This window comes from Myotis myotis, unplaced genomic scaffold (genome assembly GCF_014108235.1).
Source record: "Myotis myotis isolate mMyoMyo1 unplaced genomic scaffold, mMyoMyo1.p scaffold_m19_p_19, whole genome shotgun sequence".
Classification (NCBI taxonomy): Eukaryota; Metazoa; Chordata; class Mammalia; order Chiroptera; family Vespertilionidae; genus Myotis; species Myotis myotis.
The window spans coordinates 7,498,287-7,525,908 of record NW_023416323.1 but is presented as its reverse complement, the minus strand read 5'-3'; the positions used below and the strand labels follow the sequence as shown (position 1 = coordinate 7,525,908).

General features: G+C 48.1%; 2 protein-coding genes across 3 annotated transcripts in view; both read left to right on the top strand.

The window, feature by feature from the left end:
* Positions 1 to 435: 435 nt before the first annotated feature.
* On the top strand, positions 436 to 11,019 carry EIF3K (eukaryotic translation initiation factor 3 subunit K). The gene is made up of 8 exons (XM_036346352.1): positions 436 to 594; positions 1,392 to 1,490; positions 3,441 to 3,561; positions 5,277 to 5,351; positions 7,611 to 7,677; positions 7,799 to 7,876; positions 9,268 to 9,393; positions 10,954 to 11,019. The coding sequence occupies exons 1-8, from the start codon at positions 536 to 538 to the stop codon at positions 10,983 to 10,985; spliced, it is 657 nt and encodes a 218-aa protein (XP_036202245.1). The 5' UTR covers positions 436 to 535; the 3' UTR covers positions 10,986 to 11,019.
* Positions 11,020 to 16,104: 5,085 nt separating this feature from the next.
* Positions 16,105 to 27,622, top strand: part of ACTN4 (actinin alpha 4) — a 76,355-nt gene continuing 64,837 nt past the window's right edge. Inside the window, exon 1 of one of the 2 annotated variants that reach the window (XM_036346305.1) lies at positions 16,105 to 16,375. In XM_036346305.1, the coding sequence (XP_036202198.1) occupies positions 16,214 to 16,375 (162 nt within the window). In that variant the 5' untranslated portion in view covers positions 16,105 to 16,213. The remainder of the gene's footprint in view (positions 16,376 to 27,622) is intronic. The other variant, XM_036346304.1, reaches the window with a different exon arrangement.

Sequence of the window (27,622 nt, the reverse complement as noted above, 5' to 3'; positions counted from 1 at the left end):
TTTGAAACTATGGAGCTCAGGATCCCGCTGGGGGCTCAAGGCCTGGGGGAAAGAGGCCGTCGGACCTTGGATCACGGCTCAAAAGGAAGGCTACTACGTGCATTCCAACAGTTTTGTAAGTTCAATACCGCGAGCAACGCGAGCGGCGCGCACCCCGTCGGAGGCCCGCCTCCTTCCTAGCGAGCTCGCGCGCACGGCCTGAGGACTACAGCGCGACGCCCACGAACAGCTTAGCCCCGCCCCTCGCCCCGAGACGGCGCCAGCGCGTTGGCTCCGCTAGGCTTTTAGCCTCGCTGCTGGTCCAGTTCGGGTGGAGAAGGTGCGCACGCGCCGACGGCGCCCGCTGGGAAGAAGTCACGTGGCAGCCGGAAAGCGCGGCAGCCACCGCGAGAACCTTCCCCCTTCAGCGCCTCAGGGCTGGAGCGAAAACAGTAACGTAGTTTCCGTTTCCGCCATCTCTTCCTCTTCCGGTCCTCTTGGACGCCGCACGGCCGGTACCGCGGCTCCATCCCCCGACAGGGAAGCGACCGCAGGCATGGCCATGTTTGAACAGATGAGAGCGAACGTGGGCAAGTTGCTCAAGGGCATCGACAGGTCTGATGCCCTTGGTCGGAGGGAGAGCTCTGGTCGAGCGGGTGGAGGAGAGCCTTTCCGCAGACCGCGAGGGCTGGCCAGGGTCCCGGGCTTGCGCGGGGTGGTTTCCAGTCTTCTGGAGGAGCTGTTCAAGGGGAACAGCGTTGCAAGAGCCCCGAGGCGGGAGATTGCCTCGCCTTGTCTCCCCTCCTTAATTGCCCTAAGGCCTCTCTCTCAGCCCCTCAGTCTTCCTCTCACTGTGACAGTGCCTCTTCATCTCTATCTTCTTTTCCCATATCATTCATTCAACACATGCTCCCAGTCAGCGCCGGGCAACGTTGGGGACCAGAAGTGACCAAGACAGCCGCTGGCCATGCTTTCATGGAGTTCCCAGTTCAGAGTCATGACAAAACCGTCAATAGATAGTGATAACTGAGAGCAGTCAGAGCTGCGATGGGGGAAGCACAAGCAGATTGGTCAGAACTGCAATGGGAGAAGCTCGAGCCGAGAGGATGGGGCTGGAACAGGGGTGAGGTCTGGGGAGGGGAGGAAGGGGCGTGTGTGTCAAAGATGTCCGGGAGTCCAGGTATACAGGTTGCAATGACTGACTGACTGAGAGGTTGGGGAAGCATCCCAGGCATTAGACCCCTGGCTCCGATGGGATTTAGAGCTTAGGCTCAGGCCTGAGATATGGGTAAGATAAGAGACGAAAAGGAGGAAGGAGGAGCAGGTTACTGTGCCCACCTCCCATCCTCAAAAAAAATAACTGGCCTCAGCTCCTGTCTCCTCTCTGCTCATCCATCTTGCTTCTTCTCTAGATACAATCCTGAGAATCTGGCCACCCTGGAGCGCTATGTGGAGACACAGGCCAAGGAGAATGCCTATGATCTGGAAGCCAACCTGGCTGTCCTGAAGCTGTGAGTGTCTGCCTCCAACCCCAACCCATGCCAGTGGCCAGCAGGGTACCACTCCCAACACGGGGTGGTACAGGAGTAGCATACAGCATGAAGCATCTTTGGCATGCAAAACTAGGAATCCAAGGAAAGCAGGAGGATGGATGTTTTTAAAAATTAATTACAAAACACACATACAGGCTAGTACATAAAACAAATACAGTTGGCTCTCCATATCCACAGGATCCACATCAGTGGAAAGGTTGAAAACATTCCCCTAAAGAATGTGATGTTGCTGATGTATTGTGTAGTTAGACTTACTATGGTTATGTTTGTATTAAACATGTACAAATTTTTTTCTTGTTATTCCCTAAACAATACAGTATAACAACTATTTACATGGTGTATAATTGTATTAGGTTTTGTAAGTAATCAAGAGATGGTTTAGAATGTATGAGAGGAGCTCTAGCCAGTTGGCTCAGTGGATAGAGCCCTGGCCCGTGGCCTCAAGGGTCTCGAGTTCAGTTGCAGTCAAGGACAAGTGCCTCAGATGCAGGCTCGATCCCCTGCCCTGGTTGGTGTGCAGGTAGGAGGCAACCAGTCAATGTGTTTCTCTCACATCAGTGCTTCTCTGTGTCTCTCACCCTCCCTTCTCTCTCTAAAAATCAATGGAAAGATATTCTCGGGTGAGGATTAACAAAAAAATAAATGTATGAGAGGACGTGCGTCGGTTATGTGAGCACTACACTATCTTATGTAGGAACTTGGGATTTTGGTATGCACAGGGGGTCCTGGAACCAAGCCCTAGTGGATACCAAGGGGTTGCATATTGTTTAAGAAGTAATTATAAATTCACCCATATGATCACCATCCATATTGCAAAACTGAGTGTTGCTAGCAACTCAGGCCCTTTGCCCCACGTTTTATGCCAGTCACACCCTCTGCCCACCCTGGTAATCACTCTTAGGTTCTAATGGCCTGACTTTATGTGAGTTTACCACACATGCATCCTGATCATCTTAGCTCAGGATTGCCTGTTTTGAACTTGATACAAGGAGAGTCCTACAGAACAAGCCCTTCTGCATCTGACTGCTTCCCCTGAGCACTGGATTAATGAGGTTCATCCATTTTCTGTGTGGCTGCAGTTTTTATCCGTTTTCCTGTTAACAGACGTTTGGGTTTCTCCCCCTCGGTGCTTTATTGGCACACAGCTGTGTAATTTTTACGATTCCATAGCTTCAGTTTTAACATCTGTAAAATAGATGTATTTACAGGCTTGTTTAGGTTGTTATTGGTGATAATCACTACTTAGGGAGTATTCACCATGTAGTAGTTTGCTGTATTGTATGTATTAACTCACTTAGATGCTGTATTGTCCTTGTGAGGTAGATGTGGTTGTAATTGCCCCCTTTTGCAAGGGAGGAAACTGATGCACAGAATTTAAAATAAGTCCATGGTCACTCAGCAAGGAAGTTTAAACCCAGGCATTCTGGTTCCACTAAACCAGTCTGTGAGTTTAGTCACACTTGAGTGCCTGCTCTGGGCTTGGCCCACTGCTGGGTAGGGCTGGGGCCCTGTGGTAGTTAAGATAGGCCTGTCCCCTGTTAGCGACAGCCTCCAATAGTCAGGGCTCAGGGTTAGAGGGGCCAGAGGAGGCACCTGACCTTGCCTGGATGTTAGCCCTAAACCACTATTTCAAACTTCTCTGTGTACTCATTTATTTATGAATCACTTAACAATTAACAGTATCTGTCTTCCTGGGTGGTTGTGAAAATTAACTGTCCTTGTTGACAGAGCAGGCAAGTAGGGTCAGGGAGGTCACATCGTCAGAGAATCTGTGGTTGGGACTGGAACCCAGGCATGTATAGTTCCCAGGCCCTGGGCCAAAGCAGTGTGTACCCTGCCTCACACCTGGTGAGGCTTCTGGGACCTGGAGATGTCACCTGTTGCTGTGTCTTTTGTTTCCCTTCTCAGGTACCAGTTCAACCCAGCCTTCTTTCAGACCACGGTCACTGCTCAGATCCTGCTAAAGGCCCTTACCAACCTGCCCCACACTGACTTCACCCTTTGCAAGTGCATGATTGACCAGGCCCATGTATCCTTCCAGTTCTCAGGCCCAGGTGTGTGTGGGAGGAGGCAGGGGCAAGAGAGATCATTTCACTGGGAAGTGGTCTGTGAGTTTAGTCACACTTGGAGTGCCTGCTCTGGGCTTGGCCTTTTGCTGGGTAGGGCTGGGGCCCTGTGGTGGTTAAGACAGGCCTGTTCCCTGTTAGCGACAGCCTCCAATAGTCAGGGCTCAGGGTTAGAGGGGCCAGAGGAGGCACCTGACCTTGCCTGGATGTTAGAGCTTCCTGGAGGAGAGACCATCTGAAAGATGAGGAGTTAGGTGAAGTGGTAGGGAAGGTGTTCCAGGCAGAGGGAACAGTAGGGAGGCCTGGAGGAAAAGTTCAGCATAGCCATGCCACAGCTTTCAAAGTGGAATTTGGAAGGGCACCAGGGAGCTGTAGAGTGATGGGGGTAGATTTATGCTTTAGAAAGATTCTCATGAGGATTCTAGTTGAGTAAAGACCACCTGGCCAGAGGCAGGAGGGGCTGGGCGCTGGGCAACAGGCAGAAGCCATGAAGAGCTGGATTGGCGGCTAAACTTCATTTTATGTATCCTCATTGCCTACCTAGCACAGTGCTGGCCTTTAGTGAAGAGCTGTTGAGTGAAAAAATCAGTGAATTGGATTCCCCCCACTTCCCCTTGCTTTCTTGTAGCTGATCTAACACTTAGCTAGGAAAGCCTCTAACTTTCCTTTAATTACTTGAGAGACTTGGCAGAGTCTCCCAACCATGCTGAGCCCTATTCTCATAGTGATCACCATCCCAGGGTTGTCACAACTACTTGCCTCTTACTGGCTAAGCTGAGAAATGGCTGCTTACTCATTGAACCTGTTCTGCCAGGTGTGTCCATGGGAGTGCCTCCCTCCTGAGAGATTGTCCACCTTCTCCAGGGTTCTGTTCAGGTGGTTTTGAAAAAAATAGGCATACAGTACATTGTTAAAAGTACATAAAAAAATTATATAGGGGGGAAATGGCTTCTCTCCCCTCCTAGGAGGCAACAGTTGTTTGCTGTTCTTGGGGACCTTTCCACAGATGTCCTATAGCTACATAAGTATAGCTGTGTATATGTTTATATACACACTAGAGGCCTGGTGCACGAAAGTCATGCACTCGGGAGGGGTGGGGGTGGTGGTCCTTCAGCCAGGCCTGCACCCTCTCACAGTCAGGGAGCAGTTGCACATCCTTAGTACTGCCGAGGAGGCTCCCGCCACCACCAGTGCACTTGCCAGCCAAGAGCCCAACTTCTGACTGAGCAGTGCCCCTGCGCACCCCCCCACACACACACACCTCTGTGGAGCACACTAACCAGCAGGGGGCAGCTCCTGCATTGAGTGTCTGCCCCCCCTGGTGGTTAGTGTGTGTCATAGCAACCTGTTCTGCCATTCGGTCAATTTGCATATTAGCCTTTTATTATATAGGATAGCATATGTTCTCCGCCCAAATGTTAGGCTGTTATGCACATTGTTCTGCATCTTTTTTCATATCAGTGTGTCTTGTCATGTTCTATGGGAGTTGGCTCAGGCTCTGTGGACAGTCAGTCATTGTTGTCATTGTCCCCATCATTGGATAATTTGGTTGTTTCTCACCTTTTGCCATTACAACCCATGCTGCAGTGACCAGAAGGAGGTGGGTAGGGAGGGCTGGCTTAGGACTCCACAGCATCCTCAGGCTCTAGGACCATTTTCCTTTAACGTTTTCCTTCAGCAAGAAGAACGGCCCATCCGACAGATTTTGTACCTTGGAGACCTGCTAGAGACCTGCCACTTCCAGGCCTTCTGGGTAACTTCCCTTGGACCCAAGGGCAGGATGGGTGATTGGGCCACACAGAGCAGACTGATAAAAGTAATGAGCATGCCCGTTAATTGGCTTCCTGTGTTCAGGGCTTTGCAAGCAGGATCTCATAGAATCGTGATCCTCACACAGAGTCAGGACTCCCACAGGGCTCAGGCATCCTTCCAGTAAAAGTCCTCCATCACCTGAACTTCTCGCTTTCTTGCTCTAACTGGAACCTGATCCTCCACTTCTCCAGCTTCCCAAGTGGGACCCACTGCCCTAGAATTGTCTTCAGCAGTAATTGCTCCTTCCTCTGGCCATGAATGTTAAACATTTCCACTCTCTGACCACTTCCTCCTAGCTTTCCAGCTCCCCCGCCGCTCTGAGGTCTCCAACTGACATTCTTGGGCTGACCAGCACTCCAGTCCTTTGTTCTGTTTCCTCTTAGCAAAAGTCGTGCATCCCTCCTCCCTGGGATCCCCCCTTCCCCCCTCCCACCCCCTATATCTGAGATGATGAACAGGCTGGAGAAAAAGCCATCTGGAGCACGTGACAACGCAGATCCACAGTCCACCCTTCTTGGCCTAGGCTCTTGCTTCCCTCCCCAGTTTATCCCTTCCCCTCTCACCTAGACAGCTCTTTGGACCTTCCCTCCCACCAGAACTCGCACATGTCCCTGGCCCTGACATCATGGCGGCTGACCGAGCACTCTGCAGTTTTAGAGGGTGGGTTGTCCCTCCTATGTCAGGCCATCTGGTGCACTGTCCCCTTTCCCTTGCACCCACTCAGTGGTGTTACAACAGCAATTCTCCCTACTGTCTTGTAACATCAAATGTGGCCTTGCTGGCTTGTTTGTGTCACCATAGAACATGCCTACTCTGGAGTTCTAGCATAACAAAGAGCTCTTACCCCTGCCGTGGTGGCTCAGTGGTTGAGCATTGACTTAGGAACCAGGAGGTCACTGGTTCAAGTCCCAGTCAGGGCACATGCCCAGATTGTGGGCTTGATCCCCAGTAGAGGGCATGCAGGAGGCAGCTGGGCAATGATTCTCATCGTTGATGTTTCTATTGCTCCCTTTCTCTGAAATCAATAAAAAATATTTATTTTTTTTAAAGAGAGGTGTCCCTGACCACATTCACTCTGCCTCCTACCCCTTTCCCTGCGCCCCTTTACAGCCCTGCTCTTGGCTAGGGGACTGGCTGCCCAGTTTGCCCACGTGTTTCAAGGTTTTAAAATTGCAAATGTCACATCTCAAAACTCCTCAGTTTCAGGCAGGTGGGGACTGTTGGTCACCCTGCTCCTGGGACAGATTGCCTGTGGTCAGTCTCCCCTGCTCACTTGAACCCACTCCAGGCTTTTGTGACCAACCTTCTGACCCTGCTCCCTTGCACAAACACACTCCATGAAACTTGTTGAGGTCAACAGTTGCTAGATTCAGTAGGCAGTTCTCAGACCCCCATCTTACCTGTCCTGTCAAATCCTTTAATCACTTGGCTTCCAAGACAACTGCTCTCTTGACTTTTCTCATATTTCATTGGCTACTCATTGTCCTTGCGGCTTCCACATTTCCCTCACTAATGTTGGAAGGCGCCTTTGCTGAGAAGATGACATATGAGTAGAAACCATGGTAGGGGGAGAGTTCCAGACACAAGGTCAGTGCAGCCCTGGCCAGGTAGCTCAGTTTGTTAGAGCTTCCTGGCCAAGGTTGCAGGCTCAATCCCCAGTCAGGGCACATACAAAAATCAACCAGTGAATGTATAAATAAGAGAACAACGAATTGATTTTCCTCTTTCCCTCTCCCGCTCTCTAAAAATTAATAGAAAAAAAATTTTTTTTAAAGAACCAGCATGAAGGCCCTGAGTTAGGTGAGTGCCTGGTGTAACGGGAGCAGTGAGGAGGCCCTTGTGGCTGGAGTGAGGGGGTAAGGTGGAGGAGGTGAGGGCATAGATCCTGTGGGGCCTTGTGGCCCATTGTAGGACATGGTAGGCTTTTTCTCTGAGTGAGATAGGAGCAAAGTGAGTGCATCAGCTTATCTTACGTTCCGCCTGCCAGATTTAAACCCTAGGTTTAATTTTGGGCAAATCACTTAACTGTTCTGAGCCTTGGTTTCTTTATCTCTAAAATGGGCATAAAAATAGTAACTGTTACATCATAGGGTTGCACACAGAAGAATGGCTGGCATGTGGGGGTCAATTGTTAATATTTTTAATATTGGTATTCTTGATACTAATATTAAAATTGTCAACATTGTTATTCCTCTCACAGCAAGCCCTGGATGAAAACATGGACCTTTTGGAAGGTATAACTGGTTTTGAAGATTCTGTCCGAAAATGTAAGTCCCTTTTTGCGACTGAGCTCCCAGGCAGGAGAGAGGGGGAGGCAGGTAGGGAGTGTCAGCAGGGTCCTGGGAGCGGGGCGTGGCTCTTTACCATCTTTGTCCCTGACCTCCACAGTTATCTGCCATGTCGTGGGTATCACTTATCAGCACATCGATCGCTGGCTGCTGGCTGAGATGCTCGGGGACCTGACTGGTAAGATGCTCTCTGGGTCCCTAGTGCCAGTCTAGGAGGTTCAGGGTAGTCTGGGGTAGTGGGCCTCAGCCAGCACCTCTGATGGATCCATCCCTTCCTCACCCAATGGTTATTGAAGGCCCAGCCCAGGAAGGAAGGAAGGAATTGGTATGAGACATTCCCTTCCTTGGGGAAGATATAGACATTCATTCATTTATTCTGTATTAATTACTGAATGGCTGCTCTGTGCCAGACACTATTCTGTCTACATGCAAGGCAGCTTGTAGAGTAGGGTGGGGGCAGCATTTGAGCAAATGTGAGGACCCTCGAGCAGTAGGCCCTGTCATGTTCCCTCCGTGGCTAGAGCAGAGTGATTGTAGGTATGAGTGGGTATTTTGGGAGTTGATAGCAGAGAAATGGTGGAGGGAGGGAGATCTCTAGATACAGCAGGGCCTTCTAAAGATTTTGACCTTTACCTTGAGTGAGATGGAGCCACAGAGGGTTCTGAGCAGGGAGGGACATGATCAGATTTATGTTCTTAAAAGATCCTTCTAAAAGGAAAAAAAAAAGTGTGTGTGTGTGTGTGTGTGTGTGTGTGTTTGCCCATTTTTGCAAAAAGAAACACAGGAAGGAAAATAGAAGATATGGAAAATGGGTCAAAGATGAGGGGGTTGAGAACAGGGAGGAGAGAGGGGTGGGTTTGGGGTGAGATTTCTCTGAGTACCTTACACAGTTTGGCCTTTTGATGCAGGTAGTTTTTTGTGTGGGGTTTTGTTGTTTTTAATGGGAGCTAACTTTGATTTGATTGCACACTTTGTGTCAGGCGCTATACTGTTTTACATCAGATAGGTGTTTGACATACTTAAAAGTGAAATTAAACCAAAAGGAGATGAAACAACTCTTAAAATTGAAAATAAAAAAAGCAGATGAATCTGGACCACATTGATAATGGTTACACAGAAAAGAATTATTTCCAGTAACGGTACACCCTCTTGCCCTATGTCCTTAGTGGCATATTTTCCAAGGGCGAAAAAGAACTGTAAAGAAATTCTCAAACCTGATAACCACAGGCTTATTGTTAGTGGTAATGATGACATCGTGATTGTGAAACCATTTCATGTAGGTCGTGGGAAAAAGCAGTTACATAAATACACTGTGGATATTAGAAACTAAGATTTGCACAGGAGAGAAAAGAGATAAATAGAAAATAAGACAAAAATCTGTGTGATGTGTAAGGATGAGAAAGGTAAAATGGAGAATGAACTATAGAAGTGCAGAAGTGCTGCTGCTGTCCAGGTAGAAAATGCTTTTGGCTTCTGAAGCAGTTGGGCAAGGAGGGTACCTGGCTCCTGGTTCCCAGGACCCCCTGGTACTGCAGGATTGGGTGACCAAAACCCTTGTGTCACCTGCAGACAGCCAGCTAAAGGTGTGGATGAGCAAGTACGGCTGGAGCGCTGATGAGTCGGGCCAGATCTTCATCTGTAGCCAGGAAGAGAGCATTAAGCCCAAGAACATCGTGGAGAAGATTGACTTTGACAGTGAGTGGTATCCTGAGGCCTCAGGGTGTGGGGCTCAGCAGGTGCCCTTCCACAGAGACCTGGGCTAGGAAATTGGCATCTGCCACTCCACTGACCTCTTCTGTCACAGGGCTGCAGCCCAGGGAGGAATAGCAGGGGGTACTAGGCTTCCTTCCCTAGAACTTTCAGGCCCTGTGTCCTGCCCCACAGCACCCAATAAGACTTCCAAGGGCCTGGAGTGGCCTTGAGGGTTGTCTCCACACACTTATGGGTTCCCGGGGCTCTTTCCCATTATCTCTTCTTTATCCTTGGGGCTCCCGGGGCCTCGGCCCTGGCATCTGCTAAAACGCAGCAGAATGCCAGAAAGTATGGGCTCTGGAGTTAGGTTAGTGAGTGGGAATCTTGGTTCTGCACTCTGTGGCTGTGTAACTTTGGGCAAGTGATTTTACTGCTCTGTGCTTCAGTTTTCTCATCTAAAATATGGGAAAAGAGCATCAATAATTATGACAAACTCTTTCTTTTTTTAAAAAAACAAGCAGTTCTTGCATTCTTTTTTAAAAAATATTTTATTGATTTTTTACGGAGAGGAAGGGAGAGGGATAGAGAGTTAGAAACATCGATGAGAGAGAAACATCGATCAGCTGCCTCCTGCACAACCCCCACTGGGGGTGTGCCCGCAACCAAGGTACATGCCCTTGATTGGAATCGAACCCAGGACCCTTCAGTCCGCAGGCCGACGCTCTATCCACTGAGCCAAACCGGCTAGGGCCAAACACTGTTTCTTTACACTTGAGTCAATTTGTCCTCACATCATCGTATAAGGTGGGTACCATTAAAGAGACTTATTGGTACAACAAGGCTTCTCAGAACAAACCAGTTAACTTGGTACCTAATTGAGGAACCAGATTGCGTGAGCACTTGGGTACTGTAGACCCTCACTCTGTGGTACCTGTTCTATGTGAGAAATTACTGGAGTAAATGGTTCAGTGAGGAGATGCAAGTCCAGCACCGAGTGTCTTGCAAATAGTACACGTTACTACAATAATAGTGAATAACACTTACTAGCAGGCATTGTTCTAATGCAGCGGTTCTCAACCTGTGGGTCGCGACCTCTTTGGCGGTGAAAGACCCTTTCACGGGGGTCGCTTAAGACCATCCTGCATATCAGATATTTACATTACGATTCATAACAGTAGCAATATTACAGTTATGAAGTAGCAATGAAAATAATTTTATGGTTGGGTCACAACATGAGGAACTGTATTTAAAGGGCCAGAAGGTTGAGAACCACTGTTCTAATGCATCCATAATCCCACTATCTTGTTAGATAGATGCTTCCTACAGGTGGGGAAACTGATGTACCTGGTACCAGCAGAGCTAAGACTTAAACATGGGCCTCCTGGCTCTAGAGTCCAGACTTTTAACTACTGCCCCAAACTGCCTTTGTGATGGTGACTAGGGCCCAGAGGGGGGTTGTGGTCTGTTGACTTTAAAGAATTGTGTGTGCTGTAGTTGGTGACTGGAACTTTGTCTCCCATTCTTCACACGTTGATCTTTGGTCCCACCTTCTCTTCTCAACAGGTGTGTCCAGCATCATGGCCTCCTCCCAGTAACTTTGCAGGTGCTTAATAAAGATTTATTGCCTTAGCCTTGGTGTCTCCTTACTGGCGTCCTACCTCTGTCCCTCATCCACCAGAGGGAGCCCAGGAGCAGGCCTCTGCTGGCCCTGTGCTGGGGCCCCCTAGTGGCAGGGCTTCCATCTTTTTTCTTCCCTTCCACTTCTTTGCCTGCCCCACCCCTGCAACTGACCTTCCACCCCCACCTTTCTGATCTATCAGGTCCCCAGGAGAGGGCAGGTAACAGTGAGTCAGCAAGGAGGAGAGTGTGAAAGGGACAGGAGCCCAGCCCTGCAGCTGGCTCTAGCCTGGGCTCCTCTGTACTCAGGAAAGCCTGGGTGAGGACCTGGAGGGCTGGCATATCTTTGCCCCTGGGCCTCAAAAAAGCATGCACTAGTGGCCCCAGGGCTGTGGCTAGAGGGTAAATGGGGGAGGATTCTGGCTGCTCTACCCTATGTGTATCCTTGGTCTAGTGACTCTGCCCCTCGTCCTCAGTTTTCTGAGATCGGTGGAGAATGGTGCACCCTTCTCAGAGTTATGAGGATTTCATGAGCTCTTTCCAGTAAAGGTCTCAGACCAGGTCCTAGCCTGTTATTGGCGCTTAGAAAACAGGAGTTGTTGATTTTAGACTTGGGTTTGTCCCTGAGGTTGCAAACTAGTCCTGAGCATTCTTCTATTTGGAGAGACTTTACAAGTAATTCAGATTTTCAGCCAGGCCATACTCCTCCATCCCCAAATCCCAGCCTATGCTAGTTAGGAGGTCTAGTTCACATCACTCATTCTTTAGTTGGGTTGGTTATCTTTCCCATTTATACATGAAGTATTCCAGGCATCTTGCAGAATAACCTTGGGCAGGTATCTTCCCTTCTGTGCTTGTGTGTAAAGGGGTTGATAACAATAGTGACTCCTTTGGGAGGAAAATGAAGGAAATGAAATGCTGTGGTAGATACACAACCTTTAGTGTGGACCTGCTGCTGCCTGGGGGAGCCCTTCATTCTCTCATCACAGTGGACTTGGCCTACGGAGAGTGGCAGTGCCCGAGCTGCCAACCTCCCTGATCCACCTGCACTCACACCCATCCTCTGGGCAGGGATGTGAGGAGCCAGGGCTGGGTGGGACACCCTTTGCCCTGGGTTCCAGACTTGAGCAGGAGCCAGGAACTAGGGTGTGTTCAAACCCTGGGCACAAATGGTGATTATGTAGCTCAGGACTCTGGAGCCTTGCTGTAAGGGGGGTGGAAGGTAGCAGGAGGGAAAACTAATGCTGCTACCCACTCATTTGTGGGCACCCCCTCAGGGTGGGCATAACTCCACTCACCCACTTGGTAGTACCCTGTGTGTGATAAAACCTGTACAACTGGCCATGTCCACTACAAGGAAGAGGAAATAACCCGTGTCCTTTGGAAGCCAGGTCTTGTCCTACTTTGCCAACCTGCTTTTGCTCCAGGAGGATCATCATCCTTTTTGACAGCCTGAGTTCAAATCCCAGCCTAGTGGCCTTTGGGCTTGTTAACTGCTTCAATTTTACTGCTGCTGAAAGTGCCCACTTCCATAGTTGTGAGTTAACATATGGAAATTTCAGAGATCTTGGCACACTAAGAGATCACAAACTTGTAGCCTGTCTTGCTCACTTGGGCTCAGGGCTGCTGTTTCAGCTGCTTCCATTGTCACCTCTAGATATCCCAGTATCTTTCTATGTTCGCACGTTGGGACACAGCTGTCTCCTTTGTCTCGCCCAGGTGGCACTAATAATAGGACATAGTGCTTAATCCGTTACTGCAGTCTCGAGAATTCCAAGTGGTGTAGAAATGGTGAACCCATTGGCATGCCCCTTCCAGTCTCTTCCTGCCCCTTGACCCTCAGTGGATGATAGCTATTACTGCACTGTCCCTGGATGGCCTCGAAAGTGACTAACAAAGGGAACCCTTAGTTTAAACCTCATTGCCTGGGACCGTGAACTTTGTCTCTCAGCCCTAGTTCAGTGTCCACCAGGAGCAGGCAGAGTTGGGCAAATGGCCCTTAACCCGAGGGCCTTTCCCTGCTGACCAGGCCCAGCACAAGAGTCCTGGGCTTGTTCGCCAAGTCAACAGGCTGCCTGCCCAGCCCAGCTTTGTAAGCCATCAACACTTGGGTTTTTGGCTAGATCCTGGCATCATTTCCTAGGAGAGGGCTCCTGCCAGGCCTTGTTCCCATTGCTTGCCATTGGGTCCCTTCCAGTGCCTTAGAGAGAGGTGGAAAAAGACCTTATAGCTCTCATACCTGGAGGAGCCATGTCTTTCAATCCCCATCCCCAGTAGAAAACTTGGAGCTTCTGGAGTCTTAACTGCTCTTTATCTCTGCCCTCCCCCAACCCTAAATTCATGACGGTAAGTCCTGTCAGCTATGTTTTCCCAAAACTTCCCACTGCCCCTCCACAGCTCTCTCTCCCTCCAAGCCTCTGGTCCTGTCCACCCTTACCTGGACCATTGTAACCGCCTCCTCACTGGGCTCCCTGTGCCTAACCCACCTTCTACAATCATGTAACCAGGGGGACCCTTTGCACAGCTGAATCAGATTCCAGCCCTGCTTAAAATCCTCCCTTAACTTCCCATTGCATTTAGAATAAAATTTATGTCAATCAGGTTTCAATTAAAAATTCAAATTTCTCATCATGGTTTTAAGTCCATTCATTCACCTAGGATTTATTAAACTTCTATCTTGTGTGAGATGCTACTTTCAGACTAGGGATACAGCAATGACCAAAACAAAAAGCTCCACCCCATGGATGACATTCTTGGGAAAGAGACAGATAAATGCAATCAATAGATCAATCAATCATGTAATATATTAAATGGTAATTCATGCTCTGGAAAAAAACAAGCAGGAAAGATGTAGGATGCTATTTTATTTTTATTTATTTTTTAAAATATATTTTATTGATTTTTTTGAGGATTTTTTTTCCTTAGGGGTATTTTAATAGCGTGGTTATCACTGTGAGTTCTATTTTATTGATTTTTTTTACAGAGAGGAAAGGAGAGGGATAGAGAGTTAGAAACATCGACAAGAGACAAGAGAGAAACATCCATCAGCTGCCTCCTGTACACCCCCCACTGGGGTTGTGCCACAACCAAGGCACATGCCCCTGACTGGAATTGAACCTTCAGTCTGCAGGCCAACACTCTATCCACTGAGCCAAACCGGTCAGGGCTGTAGGATGCTATTTTAAATAACGTGGTCAGGGAATATCTCACTGGGGAGGTGATGTTGCCTCAGAGACCTGCAGGAGAGGAGGCTATGAGCCCTGGGGATTCAGTATCTAGGGAAAGTGATCCAGACAGTGGTAACAAGGTATCACCAAGTATAAAGACTATGAAGCTGGACCAGGCCTGGTGTGTTCCAGAAACAGCAAGGAGGCCTGCAACGTGACAGGAGCTCAGAGAGTAAGGGGCAGAGTGGAAAGTGAGCTGGGAGAGGAAATGGGGACCAGGACATGGAAGACCTGTGGGTCTGGCTAATGCCACAGGAGTCTCACTCCTTTCAAAGGCTGGGCTGGGCTGGGCCAGGGCAGGGGAGACTTCTGCACCTTTGCTCCTTTCCTTGATTTTGACGTTTTCTGAGTGTAGTGCTAGGGGCGGAGGGGAGAGTTCTGGGCAGAAGGGGGGGGGGGGGGGGGGACTTGATCTGACTCAGGTGTTCACAGGCTCCCTCTGGCTTCTTGTGGGAAAGGGGCTGGAGAGAGTTGGGAGCTGGTGAGGAGGATGTTTAGTGGCCCAAGCAAAGACAAGGCTAATGTAGGTGGGACCAGAGTGGGCCACAGGGGCAGGGGAAAGTGGGTGCATTCTATATATACTTTGAAGATGGAACTGACAATTTCCTGAAGAACTGGATATGGGGTGTGAAGACAAAGAGGAATCGAGGATGATTGCCAGGTTTGTTGCCTGTGCAGCTGGAAGGATGGGGCTTCATTCACAAGATGGGGATGACTGTGAGGGATCAGGTTTGGGGAGGAAGATCAGGAGCTCAGCTTTATTTTTATTATTTATTTTTTTAATAATAAAAAATTATTAAAATCCCACATTGTGGGATGTCATTTATTTACCTTTTAAAATATATTTTTAATTGATTTCAGAGAGGAAGGGAGAGGTAGAGAGAGATAAAAACATCCATGATGAGCGAGAATCATTGATCGGCTGCCTTTTGCACGCCCCCTACTGGGGATTGAGCCTGCAGCCTGGGCATGTGGCCTTGACCAGAATCCAACCAGGACTACTCAGTCGGCAGGTCCACGCTCTATCCATTGAGCCAAACCAGCCAGGGCAGGAGCTCAGCTCTATATATTTAAATTTGAGGTGCCTGTTAATGTGGCAAGGTCACTTATCTGTATGCATTTACTTACTTATTGTTGTCCAGTATGTTAGCCACTTGAGAACTAGCCACGCTTATCATGCTCAGCACTCTGCCCCCAAGAACGGGGCTTGGCAATATAGGAGTTCCGTGAATGTTTGTTAAATGAAAGTCCAAAAAGTCCTCTACCGTCCCAGTCAGCTAGTGTCTATTCCAGTTTACCTAACTCCACTGTCCATTTCGTGAATTTTTGTTCAAACGTCCTCTTCCGCAAAGGCTACCCAACTTTACATTTAAGCTCATGCTTGGTTTTTCTCAATAACACGTTTCACCTTCGAATATACTATATACATGTTAAAATTTTGTTTGTCGACTCCCTTCACTAGAAAGTAACTCCATGAAGGCAAGGATTTTTGTCTATCTTGTTTCCAGCCGATGCATAAAACATGGTCTGGCACACAGTAGGCGTTTAATAAATACTTGCTGAATTTGTGTTGCCGAGTGGGACTTCATCCCACGCCTGAGCAGGTTAAGGCCTGAGGACCAGACCCGCCTAGTGAATCATTCATGACTGGCCCCGCCCACACGCGGAGACCGCGCGCTCCTGCGGGAAAGGGGCGCGGCCCCTCCAGGAGCTGAAGGGGCGGCGGGGGAAGTGGACTCTGCGCAGGCGCCGAGCTTCCGAGCACGGAGTGTCCAAGCGCTTTTCAGGGCTGCAGGCGCGCGCGCGGGAGGGCGGCGGCGGCGGCGCGGTGCGCAGGCGTGGCGGGCAGTGCGCAGGCGCGGGCCGAGGGCGGGCTGAAGCAGCTGAAGCAGCGGCGGCGGCGGCGGCAGCAGCGGCAGCAGCAGCTCGGCCAGAGGGGCGGGAGCGGACCGGCTGGTGGGCGAGCGAGAGGCGGCGGAATGGTGGACTACCACGCGGCGAACCAGTCGTACCAGTACGGCCCCAGCAGCGGGGGCAACGGCGCAGGCGGCGGGGGCAGCATGGGCGACTACATGGCCCAGGAAGACGACTGGGACCGGGACCTGCTGTTGGACCCGGCCTGGGAGAAGCAGCAGCGCAAGGTGCGCGGCCTGCGGGCCGGACCGGCTGGAGAGGGGCTTCTCAGGGAGGCTGCGGGCCGGGAAGGGGGTTGGAGGTCCTGGAAGGGGACTGGAGGGTCTGTGATGGGAATTGGGGGTCCTGAGAAGGAGTTGGCGGGTCTGGGGTGGGTTTGGAATCCTGAAAAAGAATTGCAGAACTTGAGCCAGAATTGGGACTGAAAAAATAATCGGCGGCCCAGTTGTGAATGTGGAAGTCTAAGGAAAAGGACGCAGGGAGCCCGGTGCAGGAATTGGAAGGTGAGGCGGGGGATTGGGGAGACCGAGGAGGTGATTGGAGAATCTCAGACGGAATTGGGGTCTGAGCCGACATTGAAGGTTGGGTGCTAAGAGAGAAACGGGGGAGTGGAATTTTTGCCAGGACAGGACTGGGATTGAGGGAGTGTGAAGAGGAGCTGGAGGCTGGAGGGTTGTTGCATAAAGAAAGGTTCGCAGAGGCTGGAACTGTGGGAGCAGCGGGGGGAGCGCGGAGGGGACGGGGTTCCGGAGGCTGTAGGGGAGTGGGATGTGGGGAGGGATGTGGAGTCCGGTGCAGCGGGAGGACGAAGATCGGCAAGGGGCAAGGAGAGGGCCAGGAAGTGGGTGTGGAGACGTGGGCTTGGATGTGGGGCTGGGCAGGGACCTGTGAACAAAAGTTCGTGAAGGGGTGAGGGATGGAGAGGCTGCAGGGGCAGAGAGCATTTGGAATTGTTTTGAGAAGGATTGTCTGAAGAACTGATGGAAGGTGGAAAGTGCGGCGAGGTTGGAGGAGCCCGCGGGTCCGGGAGAGGTGAGCGCAGGAGAAAGGAGCTGGAGTGGAAGGCCGGCGGGAGGGAGCCCGGTTAGGAAAAGGAAAGGCTGGCTAGGAGGGCGCATGTGCTGGAGACACCGGGAAAGGCGCCTGAAGTGCAGCTCTGGGCTGGAAGTGTGTCTGCTGTGAAGGTGGAAAAGTAGGAAGAGGTGTGTGTGTGGAGGGGGGAGGGGACGAAGAGCTCCAAAAGCAGGGCCTGTTTAGGTGGCACTTTGGGGTGTGGAAGCAATTTACGGGGCACTCACAGAAGTGAGGGAGATGGAAAGAAGTGGAAGGTCCAGAGCAGGGGATGTGTGTGGGGAAGGAGGGGAACTCGGAGCCCATACAGGAGAGGGTTGAGCGTGAGCTGAAGAGCACTGTGTGAGCAGCAGGTGTGCCCAGGAGGGTGGGGAGCCCTTGGAGTTGGAAGCATTGAATGGGTAAGCTCCCTGAGCTCTCAGTGCATTCTTTCCTCTGGCCCTACAAAGATGGACATGTGTGGTATTGGGGCTTTGGGAGCAGACTTGGGATCTGAGCTGAGGGGAGATAGTGACTGGAAGCCTCTTGGGTGGGTGGGGGAGCGGAGGGAGTGCTGCTCTGGGGCTCAGTGCAGGCAGCCTAGCCTGGAGGGGAAAGGGTGAAGGGAGCAGCTGTTCCAGGCCCTCCCTGGGGTGGGGCCTAGCATAACCTTGGGTAAATTACCAACCTCTGCTTGAATTTCCTCCTGGGTGGTGGGGGTGGCGTCCTTACCTGTTGCCCCACCTACCTCAGGGTGGGCAGGGTGAGATAATCTGACATCAAAATGCCTTTTGAGGGGAACGGGAGATCTATTCTGCAGTTGGAACAATAATTTATTACCTGAGGCAGTGCCGGCTTGGAAAAGGTTAAGAGTTGCCAAGAGACCTGGAAAGCTGGGAGGGGAACAAAGTGCCGTGCGGTTGTTTTGGAGAATGTCTGGGATCTTCTCCTGCTCCAGGTGCTGGAGCCCCTGCCCCTTCTCCCTCCCTTCCTCCCCTACTCCCTGAGCGACTCCTGCCAGCTCAGTTCCACTCTTCTGGGAGGTAGAGTGTATGCTCCTTTGTGGTTACAGGCTCCCTCACACAGGGTGAGGCTGGGGCACCATCCAACTCTGGGTGTGGACCAGGACTCACCAGAACCCCAAGGCCTTGCTGCTGTGTGTCATTTCCCTCCTTCCATCCTCAGTGACCAGGCAAGGTTGAAGGAAAGGGTGGCTCACCGTGTGTTGTAATACCAGTGCTTTAGATTCTCAATAAGGGCCAGATTCCAGTATGTCCTGCTTTATACCTACTACAGCAGATATTTACACATACCTGTTCTTTGGGGGAAAATATTACTTGGTTGCTGTGCACTTTCCTATTATGGGGTAGGGATCCTTTATGAAAAGAAGGAATAATAGGAATATATACACAAGTTTGTGCTGTTCTCCTTCTAAGAGGACCCTCTCCCACCCCACCCCCACACACCCAAACAGGATAGTTGGATTTTTCTATATTGCAGCGTTGCTTTAGTGAATGGCAGATTGCCTTCTTGCCTCTTCAAGGCTGAGCCACTAGTCACAGGGAGAAGGGCAGTTCTGTAAATGTTTTGTGCATTCTCATTCTAAAAAGCTGTTTCCAGGACATCTGTAGGCCCTTAAAGCGTGTGGAATTGAATTCTTCTAGGAATTAAACAAGGATTGGCCCAAGTCAGAGGGTGTTTGTGGTTCCTGTGGTTCTTTATTTTTACTTAAAGCTTTTACCTTTGCTCTGACTTCTAGGGATCTCTGTAACCAAGGCATTTCCTGATAAGTAGGTTATACAACAGTTAATGACACAAGAAGACCCTGGGAGTTCTCCTGGGGGGTGGGGCAAGGACAGGTCTGATTTTTGAGTAAGTGCTCCAGGAATTATAGTTCTGGGCTACAGTTCCCTCTTCCAGAACTGAAAGGGGCTTGGGTAGCCTGGTCACCACCTATTCTCCTGGATAGGTGAGGTCCGGTGACAGCTGCTCTAGAACTTATCACAGCAATAGGAAATGCTGCCTTTGCTAAGCTTGCATGTTCATTGAAACACCAGTTTACGGGGCCTCAGTGCTTTATATTCTGACCTTTGGCTCAGGCTGTATCAGATGTGAGTTAATTATTTGAAAGGTCTGATGGTGTTTTGTTTTTCTCCAAGAAGGTTTTTTGTTTTTTTTAAATATATTTTGGTTTCAGAGATGAGGGGTGAGGGAGGGATAGAAACATCAATGTAATTATTGGCTGCCTCCTGCATAACCCCTACTGGGGATTGAGCCCGCAACCTGGACATGTGCTCTTGACCGGAATCGAACCAGGAACCCTTCAGTCCGCAGGCCAACGCTCCAACCACTGAGCCAAGCCAGCTAGGGCCCAAGAAGGTGTTTTTTTTTAGGTTGATGATGGAGGCACCAAAGTAGCCACCTGTTATTTTGTTCCATTACTCTAATTGCTTACCTCTTAGGATCTGGCTAAGACTAACATGTCCTTTGCAGTTTTCCAAATTGAATAACATACTTACAATAAAACAAAACACACAATCACCACCACCAAACTCTGTTGCCATTTAGAAATAAGACTGTGGGGGGTGGGGGGCAGGTATACTCTGCCTTCAGGAAGATGGAGTAGAGGAAGCTTTTCAGCTGCTAGCACTATATATTTTCCCTCTCCCCAGATGTGTTTTAGAACGTGGCTTTTCTGATGACTGCAGAAGTGGTGAGGTGTGGGAAAATGGCCTGGGAGTTCAGCGTCCCTTGTAGCCACTCATACTCATTCAGTTGAGAGCTGAAATCTGGTTGGTGGTGTGGAGTGTTGCCTGCTGCTTCATCTAATCTCCAGTAGTTCAGGACGTGGACCCAGGATTGCCCTCTGCCTTTTGAAACACCCTCCCTAGTTCCAGCTTCGGAGACTACTTTACAGCAGGGAGCTGACTCACTCTCCAGTTGGAAACTGGTACAAATGGTTTCATTTAATGGCAGCCGATTGCCTGGCCTCGAGTGGGCTGCCGTGAGGGGAAAGTTTGGTGAAAGTTTTGGAGGAAAACAACCCAGGAAATCAGGGTGATGTTTTAATATCCAGGTGCTGCTGCTGCTGCTGTTAAACTCCTGGGATGCAGTCAGGGAGGTCAGTTAAAATGTAGGATTGCACTCCCAAAATGTCCTCTTAATCAGATGTCAGGACAGCAGGGACAAGTCTGGATTCCAATCTTAAGTCTCGGGTGGGGAGTTTCTGCCATTTAAACATACTACAGTCATGGCAGACTTTGGCCAGACACTGCCCATTTTCAGAGTTAACAGAATGAGTGGTGTAAGTTATCTGGCAATGTTATTTAGCAGATGACCGTAAAGAGAATGGAGCAAAAAAAAGAATTGATTTGGGAAGGCTCAAGGAATTTGAGACTGTTGAGGTGAACACTAGGCTTTTGCTGTAATATTGATTTATAGTGTGCTGCGACCAGATCTAAGGATTGTTCTTTTTATATATTTTTATATTTTTTATTTTTTAATAATACTCATCCGAGGATATTTTTCCATTGATTTTTAGAGAGAGTGGAAGGGAAGGGTAGAGACAGAGAGAGAAGCATCGATGTGAGAGAGACACATCAATTGGTTGCCTCCCACATTTGCTCCGACTAGGGCCAGGGATCAAGCTTGCAACCGAGGTACGTGCCCTTGACCAGAATCGAACCTGGAACCCTTCAGTCCGCAGGCCAATGCTCTATCAACGGATTCAAACCAGCTAGGGCAAAGGATTGTTCTTTAAAAACAAAACAAAACAAAAAACACAACAAAACAATTCTCTTGCTGTTTTATTTGTGGGTGGGGGAGAGCAAAAATAATAAGCAAATATCTAACTTTGAAGTGTTCTGAATAGCTAACCTGTCAACATGTTTATCTCTTCCCTGACATTAGTATATTCTAGATCCCCCTAGCTTTATCCTTATTTCTTTCACTTAGTGATGTCCATGTTCTCATCATCACCTTCAGTCTCTTTCGCTGTCTTTATGTATGTATTTATTTTAGAGAATAACAAAAGCACTCCTGTTACCTTAAGCCTTTCCCCCCTTTCTTTTTCATGGAAATAGGAGGCAAGTGATAGCATTTTGGTAATTCAATGGCAGTGGTAACTGAAACACTGACCTACTAAAAAGTAGGCGGAAGTTTCTACTTGGACAGATACAAATCCCATCATCCATGAGGTTTGAAAGAAGTCTTTATATCATGGGTGGTTTGAGTCTCCAGGAAACATTAAAGCACACATATAAGGAACCATTAGTATTACAGTGTTGGCATTGTAGGCACCAGAATTTGTTAAAGTGTCTGAAAGTGGCACAAGTAACACTTGATTTTCTTGGAGAGGGTTTATGAGTTACATTTTAGTCAGTATCCCAGGTATCAAGTAGTGTAAGGTTCAGTGAATCAAGAGAAACAAATAATTTAAAATTCCAACCTCTGTATAAAGAGTTAGCTGATTGGGAGGAGAAATTAACCAACTGGCTGGGAGGAGAAGGACCCTGCCTCCTCCAGAAAGTGGAATCTTTGCATATATTTAACTGGCAGGAGTGCTGACACCAGTGTTTGGGAAGTTCTATCCAAGAAGTGGTCTCTCTGGGCTTATAAAAATCCCTGAGACATTTGCCTGGGTGGTGTGCGTTTAGGTTGTGTTGTTCTTTTATGTCCTGCCCCGTCTCCTTTCCCTCATAAACAACGAATGCCTTTACTTGGAATGTCCGTGGAAAATCTTTAGAAAGCTGGTGTGTAACTTGATGGCTTTCTCTTTAGTCTGGGCAGCAGTTACTCCAGCCTTTTTCTTAAATGTAATTTATTGAAGTGTTATCTAAAAGTGAGTGGATTGAGCTTCCTTGGGATTTGCTATTTGCCACTTGTTTCTTTTTTATTTTTTATTTATTTTTTGCCACTTGTTTCTGTATTGGCTCCTGCCTTCCTGGGATGAGTCCCCATGTCCACAAGTGTGAGGAACCATCCTGTTTTCAGAAGGGACAGTAGTTGCTTCCCCCGACCCCCACCTGCGCTTTTCCTAAATCAGTCATTTGTGATTTTCCCCACTTTTATATACTTTATAGCTTTAAGTCAATTTGTTTATTTAAACTTGTTTTAAAAGGGAAAGTTGTGAGTGTGGTAAATGGAAAACCCAGCTTCTCTGGCCATAAATAGAAATGGCAAAAATAAACAGGCTGAAAACAACAATGCTGCTAAATTCTAGCTAGGCATTATTCCTGCTGAAGGCTCTGGGCCAGGGGCCTGCTCCCTTTGTTAAAAAGAGATTGGCAGGCCCGAGTGGCTCAGTGGTCATGGTTTGATTCCTGGTCAGGGCACATGCCTGGGTTGCAGGCTTGATCCCCAGTGTTGGGTGTGTAGCAGGCAGCTGATCAATGAATCAATGATGTTCTCTCATCATTGATGTTTCTATCTCTCTCTCCCTTCCTTTCTGAAATCAATTTAAAGATAGATAGATGAGAGAGAGAGAGAGAGAGAGAGAGAGAGAGAGAGAGAGAGAGAGAGAGAGAAAGAAAGAAAGAATGCCCTGGATGCGGTGGCTCAGCGAGTAGAGTATCAGCTTGTGCACTGAAGGATGTCAGGTTTAGATTCCCAGTTGGGGATGTACCTGGGTTGCAGGTTCGATCCCACTGCCTAGGAGGCAACCAGTCAATGTCTCCCTCACTTCCATGTTTCTCTCTGTGTCTTTCCATCTTCCTCCCACCCTCCACTCTCTCCAAAATTCAGTGGAAAAAATATCCTAGTGAGGATTAACAACAAATAAAAAAATAGCAAACTTATTTAAAAAAAGAGAGAGAGATTGGCAGGTACTGGTGAGGTGCTATCAAGCATAGACCTTCTCTTTGAAGTAATCAAAAGGTTTATAAGAGAGTTAAAGGGAATAACTTTCTCATTGTGATTCAAGGTTTAATATAGAATGTGGATAAGCGTAAACTCTACCATATGTGTGTGCCGCACTTGCAAAGAACTTGATCTCACTGGACTCAGAGCAGAGTGACATACCCAGGAGTACACAGCCCGTTTTGCTTGCCCAGTGTCCAACCAAACTTGAACATGTCACTCATAGCTGGCTGACATGGGATTTATCTTTGCTTCCAAAGGTTAGGATTTTTTTTTTTTTTTTTTTAGGAAACCAAGGCCACATGGTAAATTTAAGAATTGCAGGTTCAGCACTTGCCCCCCAAACATCTTTTTCTTTTTTTAGAGAGGAAGGAGGATGGAGGGAGGGAGGGAAGGAGAGAGGGAGAGAGAGGGAGAGAGAGGGAGAGGGAGAAGGAGAGGGAGAGGGAGAGGGGAAGAGAGAGAGAGACAGAGAGAGACAGAGAGAGACAGAGAGACAGAGACATCAATGATGAGAGAGAATCATTGATGGGCTGCCTACTGCACACCCCACACTGGGGATGGAGCCTGCAATCAGGTATGTGCCCTGACCAGGAATCGAATCATGACCTCCTGGTTCATAGGTTGAAGCTCAACCACTTAGCCATGCCGCTGGGCACCTTTTTCTTTTCAAGACTCCAGTTTTCTTACACATATACACTTAAAGTTTGGCTGCTCCATGCATCAACTATACTGCTACCCCGTCTGGGTATTTGAATCCTGAATTCTGAAAGGAAAGCAATGCTCTCCTGCAGAGTTAAGAAAGGCTTATTTAAATGTTTTTCTTCCAAATATCAGAGCAGAATAGATTCTTTGTCTTCCAGTGGAACTATCCAAATGGGGCAGAAATAGTTGGAAGTGGCAGTTACTATGCAAAACACAGTGAAGTCATCTTGGGAAATATCGGTGATGGTGTTGAAATGATTGAATGGGATGCTAGAGCACTAGCAGTACAATAGCATTTGTGTCTACAGCTTTGGGTAGGAATAAAGAAGACACTGTGGTTTGTTTTATGCTGTTTAAAGTTTCCCCCCCAAAGGTGTGGGGCCGAGTGATGTCTGTCACTGGCTTTCTAGTGGGTTTTTCTTTTCATCTTTCCCCCATCCCTGACAGCTGTTGAGAGTAGGTAGAAGGCACAGTCTAGGTGGATGGGAAGGCAGGCAGCACTCCTTACTCCTTGTTCTCCATGTGTGAAAGGAACATATTTGGTTGTTTAATCTCAAAAAAACCCAAAGTAAAGAGTTTTCATATCTTACCTCCTGTGTAGTAATGAATCTGATTCAGCTCTTCAGAATGTCTTAGTTAGCCTGGCCTGTGTGATTTAGTGGTTGAACGTTGACCTATGAACCAGGAGGTCAGGGTTCGATTCTCAGTCAGGGCACATGCCCGTGATGTGGACTCAATCATCAGTAAGGGGTGTGCAGGAGGCAGCCAATCAATGATTCTCATCATTGATGTTTCTATTCCTTTCTCCCTCTCACTCCGAAATCAATAAAAATATATTTTAAAAAAAGAATGTCTTAATTAGCAGCCATCCAGGATGGGGGCATGGCAGGAAGTAAAAGAGTTGCCTTTCTTCCTTTCCTTTCCCTTCCCCCCTTCCTTCCTTCCTTCCTTCCTTCCTTCCTTCCTTCCTTCCTTCCTTCCTTCCTTCCTTCTTTCCTTCTTTCCTTCTTTCCTTCTTTCTTTCTATACATGCTTCGTTTTGATGGCTGAGAAGGCCAGTTTGAAGTTAGTAAAAACCTCAGGAGGAAGTTTGAAAGTGATTCAACAACTTAGACAGGTTGTGAAGATTGCTTCCTCAGCTTGCATTGTTGAAATGACAGGCGTTCCTTACCAAGCGCTAAGGGCAGTGCTGGAAGTCATGGCCTTAGTATGCCAGTGTGTTAACAGTCACACATTAGTGTTCTATCAGTCTAAATCTGGGTGTGTGAATGAGAGGTATTTGGTTGATATTACCATAGAAACTGAGTTGCTTACTTACTGTTTTGGGGGAGGAGTGCCTTCGAACCAGAGGGAGGCATCTCTAATGGTGGAATGTTGGTTTCACTGGACAGAAATTTGATGCTTCTAACTGGCCTCAGGAAAATACATGCATGCATGGTGGCCATGCTGGGTAGGGGGACCAGGGACCCCTGTTCCCTGACATAGGACTCAGGCCAGTTTTATCGACTAGGGGTGTGTATTTGCACATGAGAGAAGGAGAAGAAAAAGGAGAGTACACTGAAAGCTGCTGTTGGTTTTGTGGCTGAGACGTGTGTTTTTTCTCTAGGCATTTAGAGTTGGAATCTCAGCTATGTGACTTCTGAATAGCAGGGCAAAATGTGCCTGCATCTTTTGCCTGCTTTCACAAACACTGACAAAAAGAACTCAAATTTCCAGCAAATCCAAGCACAGTTCATTCCATGATAACATTTTTTTAAAAATCCACTTCCTTCCTACCTCAACTCTGACAGTAAATAAACCATTTTCCCCCTTTTTATTCTCCCCTTCTTTAAGGAAATGAGCATTAGACTCAGAGTCTGGTGAAAATATTAAATGCTTGCCCTGACCGGTTTGGCTCAGGGGATAGAGCGTCAGCCTGCGGACTCAAGGGTCCCGGGTTGGGTCCCGGGTTCGATTCCGGTCAGGGGCATATACGTTGGTTGCGGGCATATCCCCAGTGGTGGGTGTGCAGGAGGCAGCTGATCGATGTTTCTCTCTCATCTGTGTTTCTAACTCCCCCTCTTCCTTCCTCTCTGTAAAAAATAATAAAATATATTTTAAAAAAAAAAGAAAATATTAAATGCTTTTACCAAGTGCTTCTTTGCCTGTTGCTGGCATGACTTGTATTTGGAAGAGTCAGTTGTTGTTGTTTTTTGTTTTTAAATGTTATTAGGTTTGTATGATCTTCCAGTTTTGGCCTATGAAATAATCTCAGTTTCAGAATTCAAAATGTCTGGAAGCAGCCTGCTTGCCAAGCTGGTTCAAGGGCAATCTGATGAATCAACCCTTCTTACAGGCTGTCTGCAAACCAGTCCTGGAAGGTATCCAGATGGTAAACATCACCAGGATTGTGAGGCAGTTATTTATTTAATTTTTTGACCATTTGAGCTATGCTGCCAAGTCTGGTAGGATTTGACTTTCTGTAAGACAGAATGGTCTGTATCAAGATGTCTTTTTCAGAGATGTCAGGCCTGTAGTCACCCAGTACTGTGTCTACTGGTGGGGTGAAAGGGAATACCTAGACCAGTTTGGAGGGCCTTGGTAACCATTTGGAGAAACAAACTTTCCCTTTCCTTTTGTAACTTTCATTAACTCACAACTCAGGGACAACCCACAGAAGAGAGCTGTGAACCTTTTTAGGGATGATTGGCCCAAAGCTGGGGAAGGTGAGCAGCTCTTACCTGCTGCACAGAAACATCCCAGAGATCCAAAGGGAACAAGCTTTGGCCATAAAAATAGACGGCTCACAGTGCATTGAGTTCTCTTAGCAGCTACCGTGGACTTGAGAAAGCTCTGGGCTTCTTTAATAAACAACCACGAGGCAGTCCTTGCCAAATACGGCCTGCTACAGGGCCATAGGGTTAGCTTAGGAGAACTTTTTTGCCTAAAAATAAATGCATGTTTCCTATCAAACATTCCAAGCATAGTTTAAACATGAGATGTCTGAGTAGCCATTCAGACTCTGTGGGTTCAGTTATGTCAGAGTGTGGGCAGTTGAGGGGCTTTGGGGAGCTGTTCTCTGCTTTCGGATTGGCCACTGGCTACCCTGAAAATCTGATGACCAAATGCAAACCATCCTCCATCTCATTTCTATATATTTTTTTTCATTTTTATATGTTCTTTATCTATTCACAGGCTGGTGGGGAGACAGAGCAAGCATGTAAATAAAATAGGATTTTCAGATAGGATTATGTACTAGGAATTAAACAATAGCTAGCATATTACTCCATATTAGACACTATTCTCAGTGCTTTACATGGACTGACTTGTGTAATCCTGTGAGGTAGGTGTTGTTACCTTTATAGGATAGGTGCAAAAAATGAATTGGTGGAAGTTTAAGCCACTTGCCCGAGTGACAGTGTCAGGATTTGAACCTGGAAGGTCTACCTCTCAAGCCTTTGCTCTTATTTTTACACCAGTGAGGAAGAGGGAGCCAAGAAAGCTTTAGGCTAAGGCTGTTCCAAGCAGAGGGAACTAGTGTGGAGGCACTGAGAAGAGAAAGAAAGCCAAAGTGGTTTAGGGCAGGGCATGTTGAAAAGCTGGGCACAGCCAGATCTCTTAGCAGCGGTTCTCAACCTTCCTAAAGCCTCAACCCTTTAATACAGTTCCTCATGTTGTGGTGACCCCCAATTTCATTGTTACAAATTGAACATAATTAAAGCATAGTGATTAATCACAAAAACAATATGTAATTATATATGTGTTTTCCAATGGTCTTAGGCAACCCCTGTGAAAGGGTCATTCGACCCCCAAAGGGGTCACAACCCACAGGTTGAGAAACGCTGTTTAGAGCTTTGTTAGAATTGGTGTTGAGGCCTAGAATA

Coding starts and splice junctions, on each gene's coding strand:
- EIF3K (XM_036346352.1), top strand. CDS start 536: ATGGCCATGTTTGAACAGATGAGAGCGAACGTGGGCAAGTTGCTCAAG. Junction 3,562..5,276: donor GCATGATTGACCAGGCCCAT/GTATCCTTCCAG, acceptor GTTTTCCTTCAG/CAAGAAGAACGGCCCATCCG. Junction 9,394..10,953: donor GGAGAAGATTGACTTTGACA/GTGAGTGGTATC, acceptor TCTTCTCAACAG/GTGTGTCCAGCATCATGGCC.